General features: G+C 46.4%; 1 protein-coding gene across 1 annotated transcript in view; it reads right to left on the minus strand.

The window, feature by feature from the left end:
• The window catches only part of LOC122938884 (zinc finger protein 260-like), a 69,282-nt gene extending 46,348 nt beyond the window's left edge, over nt 1-22,934 (minus strand). Inside the window, exons 1-5 of the mRNA XM_044294740.1 lie at nt 22,777-22,934; nt 22,502-22,693; nt 22,235-22,396; nt 22,028-22,151; nt 21,820-21,911 (exon numbers count right to left, since the gene is read on the minus strand). Of these exons, the coding sequence (XP_044150675.1) occupies nt 21,820-21,911; nt 22,028-22,151; nt 22,235-22,396; nt 22,502-22,693; nt 22,777-22,800 (594 nt within the window). The 5' untranslated portion in view covers nt 22,801-22,934. The remainder of the gene's footprint in view (nt 1-21,819; nt 21,912-22,027; nt 22,152-22,234; nt 22,397-22,501; nt 22,694-22,776) is intronic.
• Between the last annotated feature and the right edge of the window lie 559 nt (nt 22,935-23,493).

A 23,493-nucleotide genomic window follows, 5' to 3' on the forward strand; every position in this document is an offset into this window, starting at 1 on the left:
TGAATACAGAAGATCCCGCTGAAGGCATCCAATCTATGCCGAATACAGAAGATCCCGCTGAAGGCATCCAATCTATGCTGAATACAGAAGATCCCTCTGAAGGCATCCAATCTATGCTGAATACAGAAGGTCCCGCTGAAGGCATCCAATCTATGCTGAATACAGAAGGTCCCGCTGAAGGCATCCAATCTATGCTGAATACAGAAGATCCCGCTGAAGGCATCCAATCTATGCTGAATACAGAAGGTCCCGCTGAAGGCATCCAATCTATGCCGAATACAGAAGATCCCGCTGAAGGCATCCAATCTATGCCGAATACAGAAGATCCCGCTGAAGGCATCCAATCTATGCTGAATACAGAAGATCCCTCTGAAGGCATCCAATCTATGCTGAATACAGAAGGTCCCGCTGAAGGCATCCAATCTATGCTGAATACAGAAGGTCCCGCTGAAGGCATCCAATCTATGCTGAATACAGAAGATCCCGCTGAAGGCATCCAATCTATGCCGAATACAGAAGTTCCCGCTGAAGGCATCCAATCTATGCCGAATACAGAAGATCCCGCTGAAGGCATCCAATCTATGCTGAATACAGAAGGTCCCGCTGAAGGCATCCAATCTATGCTGAATACAGAAGATCCCGCTGAAGACATCCAATCTATACTGAATACAGAAGATCCCGCTGAAGGCATCCAATCTATGCTGAATACAGAAGTTCCCGCTGAAGGCATCCAATCTATGCTGAATACAGAAGATCCCGCTGAAGGCATCCAATCTATGCTGAATACAGAAGATCCCTCTGAAGGCATCCAATCTATGCTGAATACAGAAGGTCCCGCTGAAGGCATCCAATCTATGCTGAATACAGAAGGTCCCGCTGAAGGCATCCAATCTATGCTGAATACAGAAGATCCCGCTGAAGGCATCCAATCTATGCCGAATACAGAAGTTCCCGCTGAAGGCATCCAATCTATGCAGAATACAGAAGATCCCGCTGAAGGCATCCAATCTATGCTGAATACAGAAGGTCCCGCTGAAGGCATCCAATCTATGCTGAATACAGAAGATCCCGCTGAAGACATCCAATCTATACTGAATACAGAAGATCCCGCTGAAGGCATCCAATCTATGCTGAATACAGAAGTTCCCGCTGAAGGCATCCAATCTATGCTGAATACAGAAGATCCCGCTGAAGGCATCCAATCTATGCTGAATACAGAAGATCCCGCTGAAGGCATCCAATCTATGCTGAATACAGAAGATCCCGCTGAAGGCATCCAATCTATGCTGAATACAGAAGGTCACACTGAAGGCATCCAATCTATGCCGAATACAGAAGATCCCGCTGAAAGCATCCAATCTATGCTGAATACAGAAGATCCCGCTGAAGGCATCCAATCTATGCCGAATACAGAAGTTCCCTCTGAAGGCATCCAATCTATGCCGAATACAGAAGATCCCGCTGAAGGCATCCAATCTATGCTGAATACAGAAGATCCCGCTGAAGGCATCCAATCTATGCTGAATACAGAAGATCCCGCTGAAGGCATATAACTCCCCTTTGAACACATAAATGTGTAGAGTATCGGAGGGGATCTTTATCCACCTGTGTTCTGATGTCTTTCAGGCACTATCAGCCTGCGGTACTGACTATGTGGATAGCGGTAAAGAGTATTTAAATTCAGCCCATATAGAGTTAACACGCTATATTATAATCAATGCATGGGTAACGGTAAGGTAATAATTAGATTTGGCCCATATGAAGTAAATGGGGTACAGACCTTATGGGCATAAAAGGTTAAGGAACAAGAAGACACCAATGTGGATAAATAGAACTGTAAAAAAAGCAAAAAAAAAATGACAAAAAGAAAGCATATAAATCACTAAAACCGGAGGAGAGCGAGGAAGCACTGAAACAGGAGGGGAGCGAGGAAGCACTGAAAAACTATAGGGAAAAAAATAGAACATGTAAAAATAAATAAAAGCGGCCAAACTAGAGACCGAGAGATTAATTGCCAAAGAGAGTAAAACTAACCCTAAAATGTTCTTCAATTATATAAATGGTGAAAAGTATAAATCTGAAGGTGTCGGCCTCTACAGAGTGATGAGGGGGGAGTCGCAGAGAGCGACGAGGAGAAAGCAAAGCTGTTAAATATTTTTTTCTCCAATGTATTCACTGAGGAAAATAAACTGTCAGATGAAATGCAGAATATAAGTAAATTCCCCATTAAAAGTGTCCTGTCTGACCCCGGAAGAAGTACAGCAGCGACTTAAAGAGATTAAAATAGACAAATCCCCTAAGGGAGTTAAGTAATGTCATAGCCAGACCCTTATTTCTGATATTTGCGGACTCCATACGTACAGGGAGTGTTCGACAGGATTGGCGCATGGCAAATGTAGTGCCAATATTCAAAAAGGGTCCAAAAACAGACCCCGGAAACTATAGGCCGGTAAGTCTAACATCTGCTATCTTGGAGGATCTCAATGAAAATAAGCAGATACCGCCATATCAGCACGGCTTCATGAGGGATCGGTCATGTCAGACTAATGTAATCAGTTTCTATAAGGAGGTAAGTTCTAGACTTGACAGCGGCGAATCAATGGATGTCGTATATTACAGGCTATAGCCACTAGAGAGGGGTCGTTGATCCAGGGAGTTACTCTGATGCCTGATTGGAGTCGGGAAGTAATTTTTTTTCCCCTTAAGTGGGGAAAATTGGCTTCTACCTCACAGTTTTTTTTTTGCCTTCCTCTCCATCAGCTTGCAGGATGACAGGCCGAACTGGATGGACAGAGGGCTTTTTTCGGCCTTATATACTATGGATTTACTGGCGCCTCTTGCTGGCAGGAGCCTGACATCCCAGATATCCCTTTTAGAATTCCTTACAGTTGCAGCGGGCAGCACAGGCATGGGGGGCTACTTTCAGGGTAAATGGTTTGCTACAGGCAAGGGTCACCATCCCTGTAATCGGACATGTCTGGAGCTCTATCCCACAGCTGCAGCGGTCGAGGAGATGAGAAATAGACGCATAGTATTCTAGACAGACAATATTAGCGTGGTAGAATAGGTCTACCTCCCCTCTCTCCCAGTCCTCGCCCGACTGCGCCATTTCATCCGTCATTGCCTAGATATAAATCTCTGGTTTAAGGCAGAACATGTTCCCGGGGTACCACTTCCAGATGACCACGTTTCGCAGTACGGCTCTGTAGACTGCAGTGCTTCTGGAACATGGTTTCAGAGAATTGCTGAACCTGGTGAACCAATCCATGGCTCCTACCACCTACCGATCCTATTACCGCACTTGGCTCTGATGGCTCAATGTCGCAAACAAGTAACAGGGAATACGGGATCATCATAGCAGAGTCATCGCCACTCTAGGTCTATTGGGGGCCCTGCGGTCTCATGGAGCCTCTAGTGCGGCAGCCGCTCTAACCGCTCTAGCCTATCCGTGTCAGTTACTGGAATGGGAGGCAGCAGATTCTCATTTCATGGTTAAGAAAATTGTTCAGGGCTGGAAAAAATCCTCCAGCACAAAAACGGACAAACGCCGACCAATTTCCACTGCCATTCTGAATCAACTACTCCTCGCTCTCCCAGGTGTGCACCGATTCTTCTGAAACACTCCTCTTCCGTTCTGCATTTACCCTTTGGTATTTCGGGGCTTTTCACATTAGCGAATTAAGATCACAACAGAACGCTTCACAAGGTGGTTTACAGAAAGATGATGTCCTCCGACTTTCTGATTCCATTCTTGTTTGGATGCCGAAATCCAAAACGGACCAGCAGGAAAATGGCCGTATTGTCCCGTTATACGCTATTGGAGGCGGCTGCTGCCCTGTTCACAACCTCCGTCAATATCGAAGTATCAGACCCCCAACAAAAGGCTCACTACTTATTCACCGGGCCGCCTCGGCTTATTCCCTATATCCTGGCAGCCGGTTGTACCCGGGCAGGGCTGTCAAATGCCTGTTCACTACACATTCTTTTGGGATAGGAGCTGCCACCACGGCTTTTCTATACCGTCTGTCTGAAGTAGAGAGAGAATTAGGTGGTTGGAAATCTAACCGATACAAATCCTATCTTCATTCCAAATTTATAAACACCACTGATTCTGGTGTGGATCGTGGGACATTCTTTCGTGTACTGGGCCAGCAAACGGCCACAACTTAGGATTCCCTGTGTCTCAAGTAGAGGTGAGATGGAGGGGCATCAGGGGACTGCGTTGGTCCCAGATTTACCCAGAAGTCACCCACATACGGAATCTCTGTCCTTCCTCGTTCATTCTCATTGTACATGCCGGGGGGGAACGACCTGGGCTCTCTGAAGAATGTCCAATTTATACACACCATAAAAGCAGATGTAGCCAGATGTTGTGCCCTAGTTAATGGCGTTTCGCTGGTTTGGTCGGAAATAGTTTCCAGATCAACCTGGCCTGCGGCTAAAAACCATTTGCCAAGGAGAGGTGGCGGAAAAAACGGAATATGGCAGTCTCAGCGTTTTTCCATTAGACATCGGGAGATTGAGATTGGTGGTAATTCCTTAAAAAGACAGGATGGGTCCATCTGAACCCTATGGGCCTAGGTATATTGAATATGGACTTTCAGAATGGTATTGACTGGGTTCTGGCCTCGTGGTGCCGACCTCGTTGGCGAGGTTGTGAGGCCAGAACTTATGGAATTTGGGGAACAAGACCATACAGACATCGGTCTACAATAAATCGCCAAGGGGTCCAGCATATCTGAGATGGGACGGCTTCCATTGCCTGTCCTTCCACAATAGGCGCAGGTTTATGATGCTTCACCTAATGTACAAATGTCTGGAACATCTTTTAAGTCTTGTGCCTTTTCTCACATTATCCCTTTGGAATCTGCCTGATGAAGGAGCCTCTGTGGTCTAAAAGCTGCAAACGGAATTATTTTTTTTTTTAAAACACTGAGAAAACCGCGCTGCGCTGAATCAGCAGGAGCAGATTGGAGCGGTCCAGAGTAGATAGTCTCCAGACGTAGTCAATCACTGGTTTACAGGTGTGGCCTCCAAACAAACCAGAGAAGGAGCGCCGCCAATCATTTCAGATTCCCAGCATTTATAGAGTGTGAGCTCTTGCGGCAGGGTCCGCTCCCCCTCTGACCCGCCTTTCTTGTTTCCTGTATTTTTATGTTTGTGTAACCCCGGCCGGATGGACGTGGAATCTAACACATAATAATAATTTATAGTATAAACGGAACGTGTCCCATCATGTGCCCGACCCGGGTTCCACCTCTGCTTCATCAGGGGCGTCTCCTTGATACCGCTCCGGGGATCATCCCGCATATTCATCATCTACAGAAACCGTTTTCTCTTTCTATTAGACATAACTAAAATCTTTTATCCAATAACAAAATACAAATCTTGAAATAGTAAAAAACATTCATTTAATACTGAAAAAAGCCAAAATTCTGATTCCGGCGAATCGAAAGCTAAACCAATCAGCTGCTACTAGTATCCCGCCTCTATCAGGAGTCCGTAGTCACATGTTATATACTCACCAATCAGCTGCTACTAGTATCCCGCCTCTCTCAGGAGTCCGTAGTCACATGTTATATAGGCACCAATCAGCTGCTACTAGTATCCCGCCTCTATCAGGAGTCCGTAGTCACATGTTATATAGGCACCAATCAGCTGCTACTAGTATCCCGCCTCTATCAGGAGTCCATAGTCACATGTTATATAGGCACCAATCAGCTGCTACTAGTATCCCGCCTCTCTCAGGAGTCCGTAGTCACATGTTATATAGGCACCAATCAGCTGCTACTAGTATCCCGCCTCTCTCAGGAGTCCGTAGTCACATGTTATATAGGCACCAATCAGCTGCTACTAGTATCCCGCCTCTCTCAGGAGTCCGTAGTCACATGTTATATAGGCACCAATCAGCTGCTACTAGTCTCCCGCCTCTCTCAGGAGTCTGTAGTCACATGTTATATAGACACCAATCAGCTGCTACTAGTATCCCACCTCTCTCAGGAGTCCGTAGTCACATGTTATATAGGCACCAATCAGCTGCTACTAGTATCTGCCTCTCTCAGGAGTCCGTAGTCACATGTTATATAGGCACCAAGCAGCTGCTACTAGTATCCGCCTCACTCAGGAGTCCGTAGTCACATGTTATATAGACACCAATCAGCTGCTACTAGTATCCCACCTCTCTCAGGAGTCCGTAGTCACATGTTATATAGGCACCAATCAGCTGCTACTAGTATCTGCCTCTCTCAGGAGTCCGTAGTCACATGTTATATAGGCACCAATCAGCTGCTACTAGTATCCCGCCTCTCTCAGGATTCCGTAGTCACATGTTATATAGGCACCAATCAGCTGCTACTAGTATCCCGCCTCTCTCAGGAGTCCGTAGTCACATGTTATATAGGCACCAATCAGCTGCTACTAGTATCCCGCCTCTGTCAGGAGTCCGTAGTCACATGTATATAGGCACCAATCAGCTGCTACTAGTATCCCGCCTCTCTCAGGATTCCGTAGTCACATGTTATATAGGCACCAATCAGCTGCTACTAGTATCCGCCTCTCTCAGGAGTCCGTAGTCACATGTTATATAGGCACCAATCAGCTGCTACTAGTATCCCACCTCTCTCAGGAGTCCGTAGTCACATGTTATATAGGCACCAATCAGCTGCTACTAGTATCCCGCCTCTCTCAGGAGTCCGTAGTCACATGTTATATAGGCACCAATCAGCTGCTACTAGTATCCCGCCTCTCTCAGGAGTCCGTAGTCACATGTTATATAGGCACCAATCAGCTGCTACTAGTATCCCGCCTCTGTCAGGAGTCCGTAGTCACATGTTATATAGGCACCAATCAGCTGCTACTAGTATCCCGCCTCTCTCAGGATTCCGTAGTCACATGTTATATAGGCACCAATCAGCTGCTACTAGTATCCGCCTCTCTCAGGAGTCCGTAGTCACATGTTATATAGGCACCAATCAGCTGCTACTAGTATCCCACCTCTCTCAGGAGTCCGTAGTCACATGTTATATAGGCACCAATCAGCTGCTACTAGTATCCCGCCTCTCTCAGGAGTCCGTAGTCACATGTTATATAGGCACCAATCAGCTGCTACTAGTATCCCGCCTCTCTCAGGAGTCCGTAGTCACATGTTATATAGGCACCAATCAGCTGCTACTAGTATCCCGTCTCTATCAGGAGTCCGTAGTCACATGTTATATAGACACCAATCAGCTGCTACTAGTATCCCGCCTCTGTCAGGAGTCCGTAGTCACATGTTATATAGGCACCAATCAGCTGCTACTAGTATCCCGCCTCTCTCAGGAGTCCGTAGTCACATGTTATATAGGCACCAATCAGCTGCTACTAGTATCCCGCCTCTCTCAGGAGTCCATAGTCACATGTTATATAGGCACCAATCAGCTGCTACTAGTATCCCGCCTCTATCAGGAGTCCATAGTCACATGTTATATAGGCACCAATCAGCTGCTACTAGTATCCCGCCTCTCTCAGGAGTCCGTAGTCACATGTTATATAGGCACCAATCAGCTGCTACTAGTATCCGCCTCTCTCAGGAGTCCATAGTCACGTGTTATATAGGCACCAATCAGCTGCTACTAGTATCCCGCCTCTCTCAGGAGTCCGTAGTCACATGTTATATAGGCACCAATCAGCTGCTACTAGTATCCGCCTCTCTCAGGAGTCCGTAGTCACATGTTATATAAGCACCAATCAGCTGCTACTAGTATCCCGCCTCTCTCAGGATTCCGTAGTCACATGTTATATACTCACCAATCAGCTGCTACTAGTATCCCGCCTCTCTCAGGAGTCCGTAGTCACATGTTATATAGACACCAATCAGCTGCTACTAGTATCCCGCCTCTCTCAGGAGTCCGTAGTCACATGTTATATAGGCACCAATCAGCTGCTACTAGTATCCCGCCTCTATCAGGATTCCGTAGTCACATGTTATATAGGCACCAATCAGCTGCTACTAGTATCCCGCCTCTATCAGGAGTCCATAGTCACATGTTATATAGGCACCAATCAGCTGCTACTAGTATCCCGCCTCTCTCAGGAGTCCGTAGTCACATGTTATATAGGCACCAATCAGCTGCTACTAGTATCCGCCTCTCTCAGGAGTCCGTAGTCACATGTTCTATAGGCACCAATCAGCTGCTACTAGTATCCCGCCTCTCTCAGGAGTCCATAGTCACATGTTATATAGGCACCAATCAGCTGCTACTAGTATCCGCCTCACTCAGGATTCCGTAGTCACATGTTCTATAGGCACCAATCAGCTGCTACTAGTATCCCGCCTCTCTCAGGAGTCCGTAGTCACATGTTATATAGGCACCAATCAGCTGCTACTAGTATCCCGCCTCTATCAGGAGTCCGTAGTCACATGTTATATAGGCACCAATCAGCTGCTACTAGTATCCCGCCTCTCTCAGGAGTCCGTAGTCACATGTTATATAGGCACCAATCAGCTGCTACTAGTATCCCGCCTCTCTCAGGAGTCCGTAGTCACATGTTATATAGGCACCAATCAGCTGCTACTAGTATCCCGCCTCTCTCAGGAGTCCGTAGTCACATGTTATATAGGCACCAATCAGCTGCTACTAGTATCCCGCCTCTCTCAGGAGTCCGTAGTCACATGTTATATAGGCACCAATCAGCTGCTACTAGTATCCCGCCTCTACTCAGGAGTCCGTAGTCACATGTTATATAGGCACCAATCAGCTGCTACTAGTATCCCGCCTCTCTCAGGAGTCCGTAGTCACATGTTATATAGGCACCAATCAGCTGCTACTAGTATCCCGCCTCTCTCAGGAGTCCGTAGTCACATGTTATATAGGCACCAATCAGCTGCTACTAGTATCCCGCCTCTCTCAGGAGTCCATAGTCACATGTATATAGGCACCAATCAGCTGCTACTAGTATCCCGCCTCTCTCAGGAGTCCGTAGTCACATGTTATATAGGCACCAATCAGCTGCTACTAGTATCCCGCCTCTCTCAGGAGTCCGTAGTCACATGTTATATAGGCACCAATCAGCTGCTACTAGTATCCCGCCTCTCTCAGGAGTCCGTAGTCACATGTTATATAGGCACCAATCAGCTGCTACTAGTATCCCGCCTCTCTCAGGAGTCCGTAGTCACATGTTATATAGGCACCAATCAGCTGCTACTAGTATCCGCCTCTACTCAGGAGTCCGTAGTCACATGTTATATAGGCACCAATCAGCTGCTACTAGTATCCGCCTCTCTCAGGAGTCCGTAGTCACATGTTATATAGGCACCAATCAGCTGCTACTAGTATCCCGCCTCTCTCAGGAGTCCGTAGTCACATGTTATATAGGCACCAATCAGCTGCTACTAGTATCCCGCCTCTCTCAGGAGTCCGTAGTCACATGTTATATAGGCACCAATCAGCTGCTACTAGTATCCCGCCTCTCTCAGGAGTCCAGTAGTCACATGTTATATAGGCACCAATCAGCTGCTACTAGTATCCCGCCTCTACTCAGGAGTCCGTAGTCACATGTTATATAGGCACCAATCAGCTGCTACTAGTATCCCGCCTCTCTCAGGAGTCCATAGTCACATGTTATATAGGCACCAATCAGCTGCTACTAGTATCCCGCCTCTCTCAGGAGTCCGTAGTCACATGTTATATAGGCACCAATCAGCTGCTACTAGTATCCCGCCTCTCTCAGGAGTCCATAGTCACATGTTATATAGGCACCAATCAGCTGCTACTAGTATCCCGCCTCTCTCAGGAGTCCGTAGTCACATGTTATATAGGCACCAATCAGCTGCTACTAGTATCCGCCTCTACTCAGGAGTCCGTAGTCACATGTTATATAGGCACCAATCAGCTGCTACTAGTATCCCGCCTCTCTCAGGAGTCCGTAGTCACATGTTATATAGGCACCAATCAGCTGCTACTAGTATCCCGCCTCTCTCAGGAGTCCGTAGTCACATGTTATATAGGCACCAATCAGCTGCTACTAGTATCCGCCTCTATCAGGAGTCCGTAGTCACATGTTATATAGGCACCAATCAGCTGCTACTAGTATCCCGCCTCTCTCAGGAGTCCGTAGTCACATGTTATATAGGCACCAATCAGCTGCTACTAGTATCCCGCCTCTCTCAGGAGTCCGTAGTCACATGTTATATAGGCACCAATCAGCTGCTACTAGTATCCCGCCTCTCTCAGGAGTCCGTAGTCACATGTTATATAGGCACCAATCAGCTGCTACTAGTATCCCGCCTCTCTCAGGAGTCCGTAGTCACATGTTATATAGGCACCAATCAGCTGCTACTAGTATCCCGCCTCTCTCAGGAGTCCGTAGTCACATGTTATATAGGCACCAATCAGCTGCTACTAGTATCCCGCCTCTCTCAGGAGTCCGTAGTCACATGTTATATAGGCACCAATCAGCTGCTACTAGTATCCCGCCTCTCTCAGGAGTCCGTAGTCACATGTTATATAGGCACCAATCAGCTGCTACTAGTATCCCGCCTCTCTCAGGAGTCCGTAGTCACATGTTATATAGGCACCAATCAGCTGCTACTAGTATCCCGCCTCTCTCAGGATTCCGTAGTCACATGTTATATAGGCACCAATCAGCTGCTACTAGTATCCCGCCTCTATCAGGATCCGTAGTCACATGTTATATACTCACCAATCAGCTGCTACTAGTATCCCGCCTCTCTCAGGAGTCCGTAGTCACATGTTATATAGGCACCAATCAGCTGCTACTAGTATCCCGCCTCACTCAGGATTCCGTAGTCACATGTTCTATAGGCACCAATCAGCTGCTACTAGTATCCCGCCTCTCTCAGGATTCCGTAGTCACATGTTATATAGGCACCAATCAGCTGTTACTAGTATCCGCCTCTATCAGGAGTCCGTAGTCACATGTTATATAGGCACCAATCAGCTGCTACTAGTATCCCGCCTCTATCAGGAGTCCGTAGTCACATGTTCTATAGGCACTATACAGTTGCTACTAGTATCCCGCCTCTCTCAGGATTCCGTAGTCACATGTTATATAGGCACCAATCAGCTGCTACTAGTATCCCGCCTCTATCAGGAGTCCGTAGTCACATGTTCTATAGGCACCAATCAGCTGCTACTAGTATCCCGCCTCTCTCAGGAGTCCGTAGTCACATGTTCTATAGGCACCAATCAGCTGCTACTAGTATCCCGCCTCTCTCAGGAGTCCGTAGTCACATGTTCTATAGGCACCAATCAGCTGCTACTAGTATCCCGCCTCTCTCAGGAGTCCGTAGTCACATGTTCTATAGGCACCAATCAGCTGCTACTAGTATCCCGCCTCTCTCAGGAGTCCGTAGTCACATGTTATATAGGCACCAATCAGCTGCTACTAGTATCCCGCCTCTCTCAGGAGTCCGTAGTCACATGTTATATAGGCACCAATCAGCTGCTACTAGTATCCCGCCTCTCTCAGGATTCCGTAGTCACATGTTATATAGGCACCAATCAGCTGCTACTAGTATCCCGCGTCTCTCAGGAGTCCGTAGTCACATGTTATATAGGCACCAATCAGCTGCTACTAGTATCCCGCCTCTCTCAGGAGTCCGTAGTCACATGTTATATAGGCACCAATCAGCTGCTACTAGTATCCGCCTCTATCAGGAGTCCGTAGTCACATGTTATATACGCACCAATCAGCTGCTACTAGTATCCCGCCTCTCTCAGGAGTCCGTAGTCACATGTTATATAGGCACCAATCAGCTGCTACTAGTATCCGCCTCTATCAGGAGTCCGTAGTCACATGTTATATACGCACCAATCAGCTGCTACTAGTATCCGCCTCTCTCAGGAGTCCGTAGTCACATGTTATATAGGTACCAATCAGCTGCTACTAGTATCCCGCCTCTCTCAGGAGTCCGTAGTCACATGTTATATAGGCACCAATCAGCTGCTACTAGTATCCGCCTCTCTCAGGAGTCCGTAGTCACATGTTATATAGGCACCAATCAGCTGCTACTAGTATCCCGCCTCACTCAGGAGACCGTAGTCACATGTTATATAGGCACCAATCAGCTGCTACTAGTATCCCGCCTCTCTCAGGAGTCCGTAGTCACATGTTATATAGGCACCAATCAGCTGCTACTAGTATCCCGCCTCTCTCAGGATTCCGTAGTCACATGTTATATAGGCCCCAATCAGCTGCTACTAGTATCCCGCCTCTCTCAGGAGTCCGTAGTCACATGTTATATAGGCACCAATCAGCTGCTACTAGTATCCCGCCTCTCTCAGGATTCCGTAGTCACATGTTATATAGGCACCAATCAGCTGCTACTAGTATCCCGCCTCTCTCAGGATTCCGTAGTCACATGTTATATAGGCACCAATCAGCTGCTACTAGTATCCCGCCTCTCTCAGGAGTCCGTAGTCACATGTTATATAGGCACCAATCAGCTGCTACTAGTATCCCGCCTCTCTCAGGAGTCCGTAGTCACATGTTATATAGGCACCAATCAGCTGCTACTAGTATCCCGCCTCTCTCAGGAGTCCGTAGTCACATGTTATATAGGCACCAATCAGCTGCTACTAGTATCCCGCCTCTCTCAGGAGTCCGTAGTCACATGTTATATAGGCACCAATCAGCTGCTACTAGTATCCCGCCTCTCTCAGGAGTCCATAGTCACATGTTATATAAGCACCAATCAGCTGCTACTAGTATCCCGCCTCTCTCAGGAATCCATAGTCACATGTTATATAGGCACCAATCAGCTGTTACTAGTATCCCGCCTCTCTCAGGATTCCGTAGTCACATGTTATATAGGCACCAATCAGCTGCTACTAGTATCCCGCCTCTCTCAGGAGTCCGTAGTCACATGTTATATAGGCACCAATCAGCTGTTACTAGTATCCGCCTCTCTCAGGATTCCGTAGTCACATGTTATATAGGCACCAATCAGCTGCTACTAGTATCCCGCCTCTCTCAGGATTCCGTAGTCACATGGTATATAGGCACCAATCAGCTGCTACTAGTATCCCGCCTCTCTCAGGAGACAGTAGTCACATGTTATATAGGCACCAATCAGCTGTTACTAGTATCCCGCCTCTCTCAGGAGTCCGTAGTCACATGTTATATAGGCACCAATCAGCTGCTACTAGTATCCCGCCTCTCTCAGGAGTCCGTAGTCACATGTTATATAGGCACCAATCAGCTGCTACTAGTATCCCACCTCTCTCAGGAGTCCGTAGTCACATGTTATATAGGCACCAATCAGCTGCTACTAGTATCCCGCCTCTCTCAGGAGTCCGTAGTCACATGTTATATAGGCACCAATCAGCTGCTACTAGTATCCGCCTCTCTCAGGAGTCCGTAGTCACATGTTATATAGGCACCAATCAGCTGCTACTAGTATCCGCCTCACTCAGGAGTCCGTAGTCACATGTTATATAGGCACCAATCAGCTGCTACTAGTATCCCGCCTCTCTCAGGATTCCGTAGTCACATGTTATATAGGCACCAATCAGCTGCTACTAGTATCCCGCCTCTCTCAGGAGTCCATAGTCACATGTTATATAGGCACCAATCAGCTGCTACTAGTATCCGCCTCACTCAGGAGTCCGTAGTCACATGTTATATAGGCACCAATCAGCTGTTACTAGTATCCGCCTCTCTCAGGAGTCCGTAGTCACATGTTATATAAGCACCAATCAGCTGCTACTAGTATCCCGCCTCTCTCAGGAGTCCGTAGTCACATGTTATATAGGCACCAATCAGCTGCTACTAGTATCCCGCCTCTCTCAGGAGTCCGTAGTCACATGTTATATAGACACCAATCAGCTGTTACTAGTATCCCGCCTCTATCAGGAGTCCATAGTCACATGTTATATACTCACCAATCAGCTGCTACTAGTATCCCGCCTCTCTCAGGAGTCCGTAGTCACATGTTATATAGGCACCAATCAGCTGCTACTAGTATCCCGCCTCTCTCAGGATCCGTAGTCACATGTTATATAGGCACCAATCAGCTGCTACTAGTATCCCGCCTCTCTCAGGATCCGTAGTCACATGTTATATAGGAACCAATCAGCTGCTACTAGTATCCCGCCTCTATCAGGAGTCCATAGTCACATGTTATATAGGCACCAATCAGCTGCTACTAGTATCCCGTCTCTATCAGGAGTCCATAGTCACATGTTATATAGGCACCAATCAGCTGCTACTAGTATCCCGCCTCTCTCAGGATCCGTAGTCACATGTTATATAGGAACCAATCAGCTGCTACTAGTATCCCGCCTCTATCAGGAGTCCATAGTCACATGTTATATAGGCACCAATCAGCTGCTACTAGTATCCCGTCTCTATCAGGAGTCCATAGTCACATGTTATATAAGCACCAATCAGCTGCTACTAGTATCCCGCCTCTCTCAGGAGTCCGTAGTCACATGTTATATAAGCACCAATCAGCTGCTACTAGTATCCCGCCTCTATCAGGAGTCCGTAGTCACATGTTATATAGGCACCAATCAGCTGCTACTAGTATCCCGCCTCTCTCAGGAGTCCGTAGTCACATGTTATATAGGCACCAATCAGCTGCTACTAGTATCCCGCCTCTCTCAGGAGTCCGTAGTCACATGTTATATAGGCACCAATCAGCTGCTACTAGTATCCCGCCTCTCTCAGGAGTCCATAGTCACATGTTATATAAGCACCAATCAGCTGCTACTAGTATCCCGCCTCTCTCAGGATTCCGTAGTCACATGTTATATAAGCACCAATCAGCTGCTACTAGTATCCCGCCTCTCTCAGGATTCCGTAGTCACATGTTATATAGGCACCAATCAGCTGCTACTAGTATCCCGCCTCTCTCAGGATTCCGTAGTCACATGTTATATAAGCACCAATCAGCTGCTACTAGTATCCCGCCTCTCTCAGGATTCCGTAGTCACATGTTATATAGGCACCAATCAGCTGCTACTAGTATCCCGCCTCTCTCAGGAGTCCGTAGTCACATGTTACATAAAAGATTTTAGTTATGTCTAATAGAAAGAGAAAACGCTTTCTGTCGATAATGAATATGCGGGATAATCCCCGGAGCGGTATCAAGGAGACGCCCCTGATGAAGCAGAGGTGGAACCCGGGTCGGGCACATGATGGGACACGTTCCGTTTATACTATAAATTATTATTATGTGTTAGATTCCACGTCCATCCGGCCGGGGTTACACAAACATAAAAATACAGGAAACAAGAAAGGCGGGTCAGAGGGGGAGCGGACCCTGCCGCAAGAGCTCACACTCTATAAATGCTGGGAATCTGAAATTATTGGCGGTGCTTTGAGGGCCACACCTGTAACCAGTGATTGACTACTCTGGACCGCTCCAATCTGCTCCTGCTGAATCAGCGCAGCGCGGTTTTCTCTCTTTGTGTGAACGGGACCCAATTCACCTGAAACCTGCAGCGCTCACAGCAGGATAAATAGTTTCTAACCAGGTTTTTGTTCGTTAGAAATTTTTTGGGCTACCTAATAAAGGCAGCACTGCTAGAATACTCATGTCTTATTAAACACAAAAGTACTTCGGGCTAGGGTTGTATATTCTAGATGAGGCTGCACTAATGACCTGTACAATTCATGTCCTCCTTAGATGACTCTGGAGCCCAGGACTGGACTGTAGATTCTAGATGAGGCTGCACTAATGATCTGTACAATTCATGTCCTCCTTAGATGACTCTGGAGCCCAGGACTGGACTGTATATTCTAGATGAGGCTGCACTAATGATCTGTACAATTCATGTCCTCCTTAGATGACTCTGATGTCCAGGACTGGACTGTATATTCTAGATGAGGCTGCACTAATGATCTGTACAATTCATGTCCTCCTTAGATGTCTCTGGAGCTCAGGACTGGACTGTATATTCTAGATGTGGCTGCACTAATGATCTGTACAATTCATGTCCTCCTTAGATGACTCTGGAGCTCAGGACTGGACTGTATATTCTAGATGAGGCTGCACTAATGATCTGTACAATTCATGTCCTCCTTAGATGACTCTGGAGCCCAGGGCTGGACTGTGTATTCTAGATGAGGCTACACTAATGATCTGTACAATTCATGTCCTCCTTAGATGACTCTGGAGCTCAGGACTGGACTGTATATTCTAGATGAGGCTGCACTAATGATCTGTACAATTCATGTCCTCCTTAGATGACTCTGGAGCCCAGGACTGGACTGTATATTCTAGATGAGGCTGCACTAATGATCTGTACAATTCATGTCCTCCTTAGATGTCTCTGGAGCCCAGGACTGGACTGTATATTCTAGATGAGGCTGCACTAATGACCTGCACAATTCATGTCCTCCTTAGATGACTCTGGAGCCCAGGACTGGACTGTATATTGTAGATGAGGCTGCACTAATGATCTGTACAATTCATGTCCTCCTTAGATGTCTCTGGAGCCCAGGACTGGACTGTATATTCTAGATGAGGCTGCACTAATGATCTGTACAATTCATGTCCTCCTTAGATGACTCTGGAGCTCAGGACTGGACTGTATATTCTAGATGAGGCTGCACTAATGATCTGTACAATTCATGTCCTCCTTAGATGACTCTGGAGCCCAGGGCTGGACTGTGTATTCTAGATGAGGCTACACTAATGATCTGTACAATTCATGTCCTCCTTAGATGACTCTGGAGCCCAGGACTGGACTGTATATTCTAGATGAGGCTGCACTAATGACCTGTACAATTCATGTCCTCCTTAGATGACTCTGGAGCTCAGGACTGGACTGTATATTCTAGATGAGGCTGCACTAATGATCTGTACAATTCATGTCCTCCTTAGATGTCTCTGTAGGCCAGGACTGGACTGTATATTCTAGATGAGGCTGCACTAATGATCTGTACAATTCATGTCCTCCTTAGATGACTCTGGAGCCCAGGACTGGACTGTATATTCTAGATGAGGCTGCACTAATGATCTGTACAATTCACGTCCTCCTTAGATGACTCTGGAGCTCAGGACTGGACTGTATATTCTAGATGAGGCTGCACTAATGATCTGTACAATTCATGTCCTCCTTAGATGACTGGAGCTCAGGACTGGACTGTGTATTCTAGATGAGGCTGCACTAATGCTCTGTACATTTCATGTCCTCCTTAGATGACTCTGGAGCTCAGGACTGGACTGTATATTCTAGATGTGGCTGCACTAATGATCTGTATAATTCATGTCCTCCTTAGATGACTCTGGAGCTCAGGACTGGACTGTATATTCTAGATGAGGCTGCACTAATGATCTGTACAATTCATGTCCTCCTTAGATGACTCTGGAGCTCAGGACTGGACTGTATATTCTAGATGTGGCTGCACTAATGATCTGTATAATTCATGTCCTCCTTAGATGACTCTGGAGCTCAGGACTGGACTGTATATTCTAGATGAGGCTGCACTAATGATCTGTACAATTCATGTCCTCCATAGATGTCTCTGGAGCTCAGGACTGGACTGTATATTCTAGATGAGGCTGCACTAATGATCTGTACAATTCATGTCCTCCTTAGATGTCTCTGGAGCTCAGGACTGGACTGTATATTCTAGATGAGGCTGCACTAATGATCTGTACAATTCATGTCCTCCTTAGATGACTCTGGAGCCTAGGACTGGACTGTATATTCTAGATGAGGCTGCACTAATGATCTGTACAATTCATGTCCTCAGATGACTCTGGAGCTCAGGACTGGACTGTATATTCTAGATGAGGCTGCACTAATGATCTGTACAATTCATGTCCTCCTTAGATGACTCTGGAGCTCAGGACTGGACTGGACATTCTAGATGAGGCTGCACTAATGATCTGTACAATTCATGTCCTCCTTAGATGACTCTGGAGCTTAGGACTGGACTGTATATTCTAGATGAGGCTGCACTAATGACCTGTACAATTCATGTCCTCCTTAGATAACTCTGGAGCTCAGGACTGGACTGTGTATTCTAGATGAGGCTGCACTAATGATCTGTAGAATTCATGTCCTCCTTAGATGACTCTGGAGCTTAGGACTGGACTGTATATTCTAGATGAGGCTGCACTAATGATCTGTACAATTCATGTCCTCCTTAGATGACTCTGGAGCCCAGGACTGGACTGTATATTCTAGATGAGGCTGCACTAATGATCTGTACAATTCATGTCCTCCTTAGATGACTCTAGAGCCTAGGACTGGACTGTATATTCTAGATGAGGCTGGAATAATGATCTGTACAATTCATGTCCTCCTTAGATAACTCTGGAGCTCAGGACTGGACTGTATATTCTAGATGAGGCTGCACTAATGATCTGTACAATTCATGTCCTCCTTAGATGTCTCTGGAGCTTAGGACTGGACTGTGTATTCTAGATGAGGCTGCACTAATGATCTGTACAATTCATGTCCTCCTTAGATGACTCTGGAGCTCAGGACTGGACTGTATATTCTATATGAGGCTGCACTAATGATCTGTACAATTCATGTCCTCCTTAGATGTCTCTGGGGCCCAGGACTGGACTGTATATTCTAGATGAGGCTGCACTAATGATCTGTACAATTCATGTCCTCCTTAGATGACTCTGGAGCCCAGGAGTGGACTGTATATTCTAGATGAGGCTGCACTAATGATCTGTATAATTCATGTCCTCCTTAGATGACTCTGGAGCCCAAGACTGGACTGTATATTCTAGATGAGGCTGCACTAATGACCTGTACAATTCATGTCCTCCTTAGATGACTCTGGAGCCCAGGACTGGACTGTATATTCTAGATGAGGCTGCACTAATGACCTGTACAATTCATGTCCTCCTTAGATGACTCTGGAGCTCAGGACTGGACTGTATATTCTAGATGAGGCTGCACTAATGATCTGTACAATTCATGTCCTCCTTAGATGACTCTGGAGCTCAGGACTGGACTGTATATTCTAGATGAGGCTGCACTAATGACCTGTACAATTCATGTCCTCCTTAGATGTCTCTGGAGCCCAGGACTGGACTGTAGATTCTAGATGAGGCTGCACTAATGATCTGTACAATTCATGTCCTCCTTAGATGTCTCTGGAGCTCAGGACTGGACTGTAGATTCTAGATGAGGCTGCACTAATGACCTGTACAATTCATGTCCTCCTTAGATGATTCTGGAGCTCAGGACTGGACTGTAGATTCTAGATGAGGCTGCACTAATGCTCTGTACAATTCATGTCCTCCTTAGATGACTCTGAAACTCAGGACTGGACTGTATATTCTAGATGAGGCTGCACTAATGATCTGTACAATTCATGTCCTCCTTAGATGTCTCTGGAGCTCAGGACTGGACTGTATATTCTAGATGAGGCTGCACTAATGATTTGTACAATTCATGTCCTCCTTAAATGACTATGGAGCTCAGGACTGGACTGTATATTCTAGATGAGGCTGCACTAATGATCTGTACAATTCATGTCCTCCTTAGATGACTCTGGAGCTCAGGACTGGACTGTGTATTCTAGATGAGGCTGCACTAATGACCTGTACAATTCATGTCCTCCTTAGATGACTCTGGAGCTCAGGACTGGACTGTATATTCTAGATGAGGCTGCACTAATGACCTGTACAATTCATGTCCTCCTTAGATGACTCTGGAGCCCCGGACTGGACTGTATATTCTAGATGAGGCTGCACTAATGAGCTGTACAATTCATGTCCTCCTTAGATGACTCTGGAGCCCAGGACTGGACTGTATATTCTAGATGAGGCTGCACTAATGATCTGTACAATTCATGTCCTCCTTAGATGACTCTGGAGCCCAGGACTGCACTGTATATTCTAGATGAGGCTGCACTAATGATCTGTACAATTCATGTCCTCCTTAGATGACTCTGGAGCCCAGGACTGGACTGTATATTCTAGATGAGGCTGCACTAATGATCTGTATAATTCATGTCCTCCTTAGATGACTCTGGAGCTCAGGACTGGACTGTATATTCTAGATGAGGCTGCACTAATGATCTGTACAATTCATGTCCTCCTTAGATGACTCTGGAGCTCAGGACTGGACTGTATATTCTAGATGAGGCTGCACTAATGACCTGTACAATTCATGTCCTCCTTAGATGACTCTGGAGCCTAGGACTGGACTGTATATTCTAGATGAGGCTGCACTAATGATCTGTACAATTCATGTCCTCCTTAGATGACTCTGGTGTCCAGGACTGGACTGTATATTCTAGATGAGGCTGCACTAATGACCTGTACAATTCATGTCCTCCTTAGATGACTCTGGAGCTCAGGACTGGACTGTATATTCTAGATGAGGCTGCACTAATGATCTGTACAATTCATGTCCTCCTTAGATGACTCTGGAGCCCAGGACTGGACTGTATATTCTAGATGAGGCTGCACTAATGATCTGTACAATTCATGTCCTCCTTAGATGACTCTGGAGCTCAGGACTGGACTGTATATTCTAGATGAGGCTGCACTAATGATCTGTACAATTCATGTCCTCCTTAGATGACTCTGGAGCTCAGGACTGGACTGTAGATTCTAGATGAGGCTGCACTAATGACCTGTACAATTCGTGTCCTCCTTAGATGACTCTGGAGCTCAGGACTGGACTGTATATTCTAGATGAGGCTGCACTAATGATCTGTACAATTCGTGTCCTCCTTAGATGACTATGATGTCCAGGACTGAACTGGACATTCTAGATGAGGCTGCACTAATGATCTGTACAATTCATGTCCTCCTTAGATGACTCTGGAGCCCAGGACTGGACTGTATATTCTAGATGAGGCTGCACTAATGATCTGTACAATTCATGTCCTCCTTAGATGACTCTGGAGCCCAGGACTGGACTGTATATTCTAGATGAGGCTGCACTAATGACCTGTACAATTCATGTCCTCCTTAGATAACTCTGGAGCTCAGGACTGGACTGTATATTCTAGATGAGGCTGCACTAATGATCTGTACAATTCATGTCCTCCTTAGATGACTATGATGTCCAGGACTGAACTGGACATTCTAGATGAGGCTGCACTAATGATCTGTAGAATTCATGTCCTCCTTAGATGACTATGATGTCCAGGACTGAACTGGACATTCTAGATGGGGCTGCACTAATGATCTGTACAATTCATGTCCTCCTTAGATTACTCTGGAGCTCAGGACTGGACTGTATATTCTAGATGAGGCTGCACTAATGATCTGTACAATTCATGTCCTCCTTAGATGACTCTGGAGCTCAGGACTGGACTGTATATTCTAGATGAGGCTGCACTAATGACCTATATAATTCATGTCCTCCTTAGATGACTCTGGAGCTCAGGACTGGACTGTATATTCTAGATGAGGCTGCACTAATGATCTGTACAATTCATGTCCTCCTTAGATTACTCTGGAGCTCAGGACTGGACTGTATATTCTAGATGAGGCTGCACTAATGATCTGTAGAATTCATGTCCTCCTTAGATGACTCTGGAGCCCAAGACAGGACTGTATATTCTAGATTCTAGATAAACTCTGAGTCACAAGACTATATTCTGTCAGCCTTACAAGCAGCTGATTGACATTGTGCTATTATTTGGTCTATGGTTTATACTGCAGAGCCTTACATTCAGCTACACTGAACTTCAATTGTCAAGTGGACATCCAAACAGGTGGAAGTTCTACACAATCTTTTATGAAACCAGAAACTATTTCTAGATAATACCACAGCCACCAACACAAGGAAGAAAGCAGAATCTCCACGGCTGGAGACATTTGGTAGAAAGCTTCCTGATATCAGTCAACAGAGGATTTACAGAAATCTCTGCATCGTCTACCTGATCATCCAGACTTTGCTTTTCCTCCAGACAATCCTGGGAATATAGAGGATGGGGACATCTCTCTGGTGGATTTCTCTGACTGGATCCATCTATAGGGAACACACACACTGACTGACTACATGATATATATGTAATGATCAGAAGATGGGTGAGTCTATGTGACCCTCAAACCTGGGACCCTATAATGAGTCGGAGCTCCTCTTACCCAGTGACAGAAAAGGCTGGTGGTCCTCCATCATGGCCTTGCTGTACAGATCCTTGTGTCCTTCTATATACTCCCACTCCTCCATGGAGAAATAGACCGCCACATCCTGACACCTTACAGGAACCTGACAACACAATGACACCATCATCACCCAGACCCCTCCAGTGCTGTTACTGGAGAATCTCCCAGTATTCCCAGCAGTGTCACCTCTCCTGTCAGCAGCTCCATCATCTTGTGGGTGAGTTCTAGGATCTTCTGCTCATGTATCAGAGGGTGAGGCTCTGTGATGGGGCCCTGGCTCCCACTCCATCCCCCAGACACATGGAGGGCCACACAATCTCCAGGCACTTTCTTCACTACAATGCAATGCTGTGGACGGACAGACACTGATCACCATATATTCTAACAATCCTTCATCTTTCCTTTAGCAGTTTTATTATTGGTGACCCGAGCGATATGGTGTGAATGTCTCACCTCTCCGGTTATCAGGCCGATTGTCTCCAGGGTAAGGTCCAATATTCTCGCAGCCATGTGGCTTCTGTCCTCATCCATCCCTGGTAAGTCATTCTCCATCATGGCCTCCTTGTACAGATCCTTGGATCCTTCTATATACTTCCACTCCTCCAAGGAGAAATAGACAGCCACATCCTGACACCTTACAGGAACCTGACAACACAATGACACCATCATCACCCAGACCCCTCCAGTGCTGTTACTGGAGAATGTCCCAGTATTCCCAGCAGTGTCACCTCTCCAGTCAACAGCTCCATCATCTTGTGGGTGAGTTCTAGGATCCTCTGCTCAAGATTCAAGGCGGGAGGCTCGGTGATGGAGAACCTGCTCCACCCTTCTGACTCCTGGATGATGGGAGTCACACAATCCCCCGATGTCTTCTTCACTACGGTGTAATCCTGTGGATGGAGAGACATGAGAAATATTATATATCTAAGAGGCTGGAGTCTGAAAACTATTTACTACTAAGATAGAAGATAAACAGCACATCATATGGAGCGCGACCACAGGGACCACCACCGATCCATCAGAAATCTTCCTATCATCTAGCCCACATGAACCGAAAAACCTGGATTACCAATAAGGAATTTACAGCTTCCATAAAACCTACATTCACAAATACGGTGGAGCCACGAACCTGCGGACTTCTAAACTGACCGACAGAGTAGGACCATTTATAACGACCTGCTGTGCACAGGAAAGAAAGTATTCCCACTATGTAGAAGCCGTATTGCATCACGTTACGACTACAGATCAACAAGAAGAAAAACTCACTGGAGCAATAAATGTTATAATAATATTACACTCCAAACATACAGACCCCTCCTTGTACCTTACACTGAATTCCACGTGAAAACCTCCACTGGCCAAAAAACACAAGTCTCACTGCTCTGACAGTACAGAGTCCATAGTCTCACTGCTCTTACAGTATAGAGTCCATAGTCTCACTGCTC

The sequence above is a fragment of the Bufo gargarizans genome, chromosome 5 (assembly GCF_014858855.1).
Source record: "Bufo gargarizans isolate SCDJY-AF-19 chromosome 5, ASM1485885v1, whole genome shotgun sequence".
NCBI lineage: Eukaryota > Metazoa > Chordata > Amphibia > Anura > Bufonidae > Bufo > Bufo gargarizans.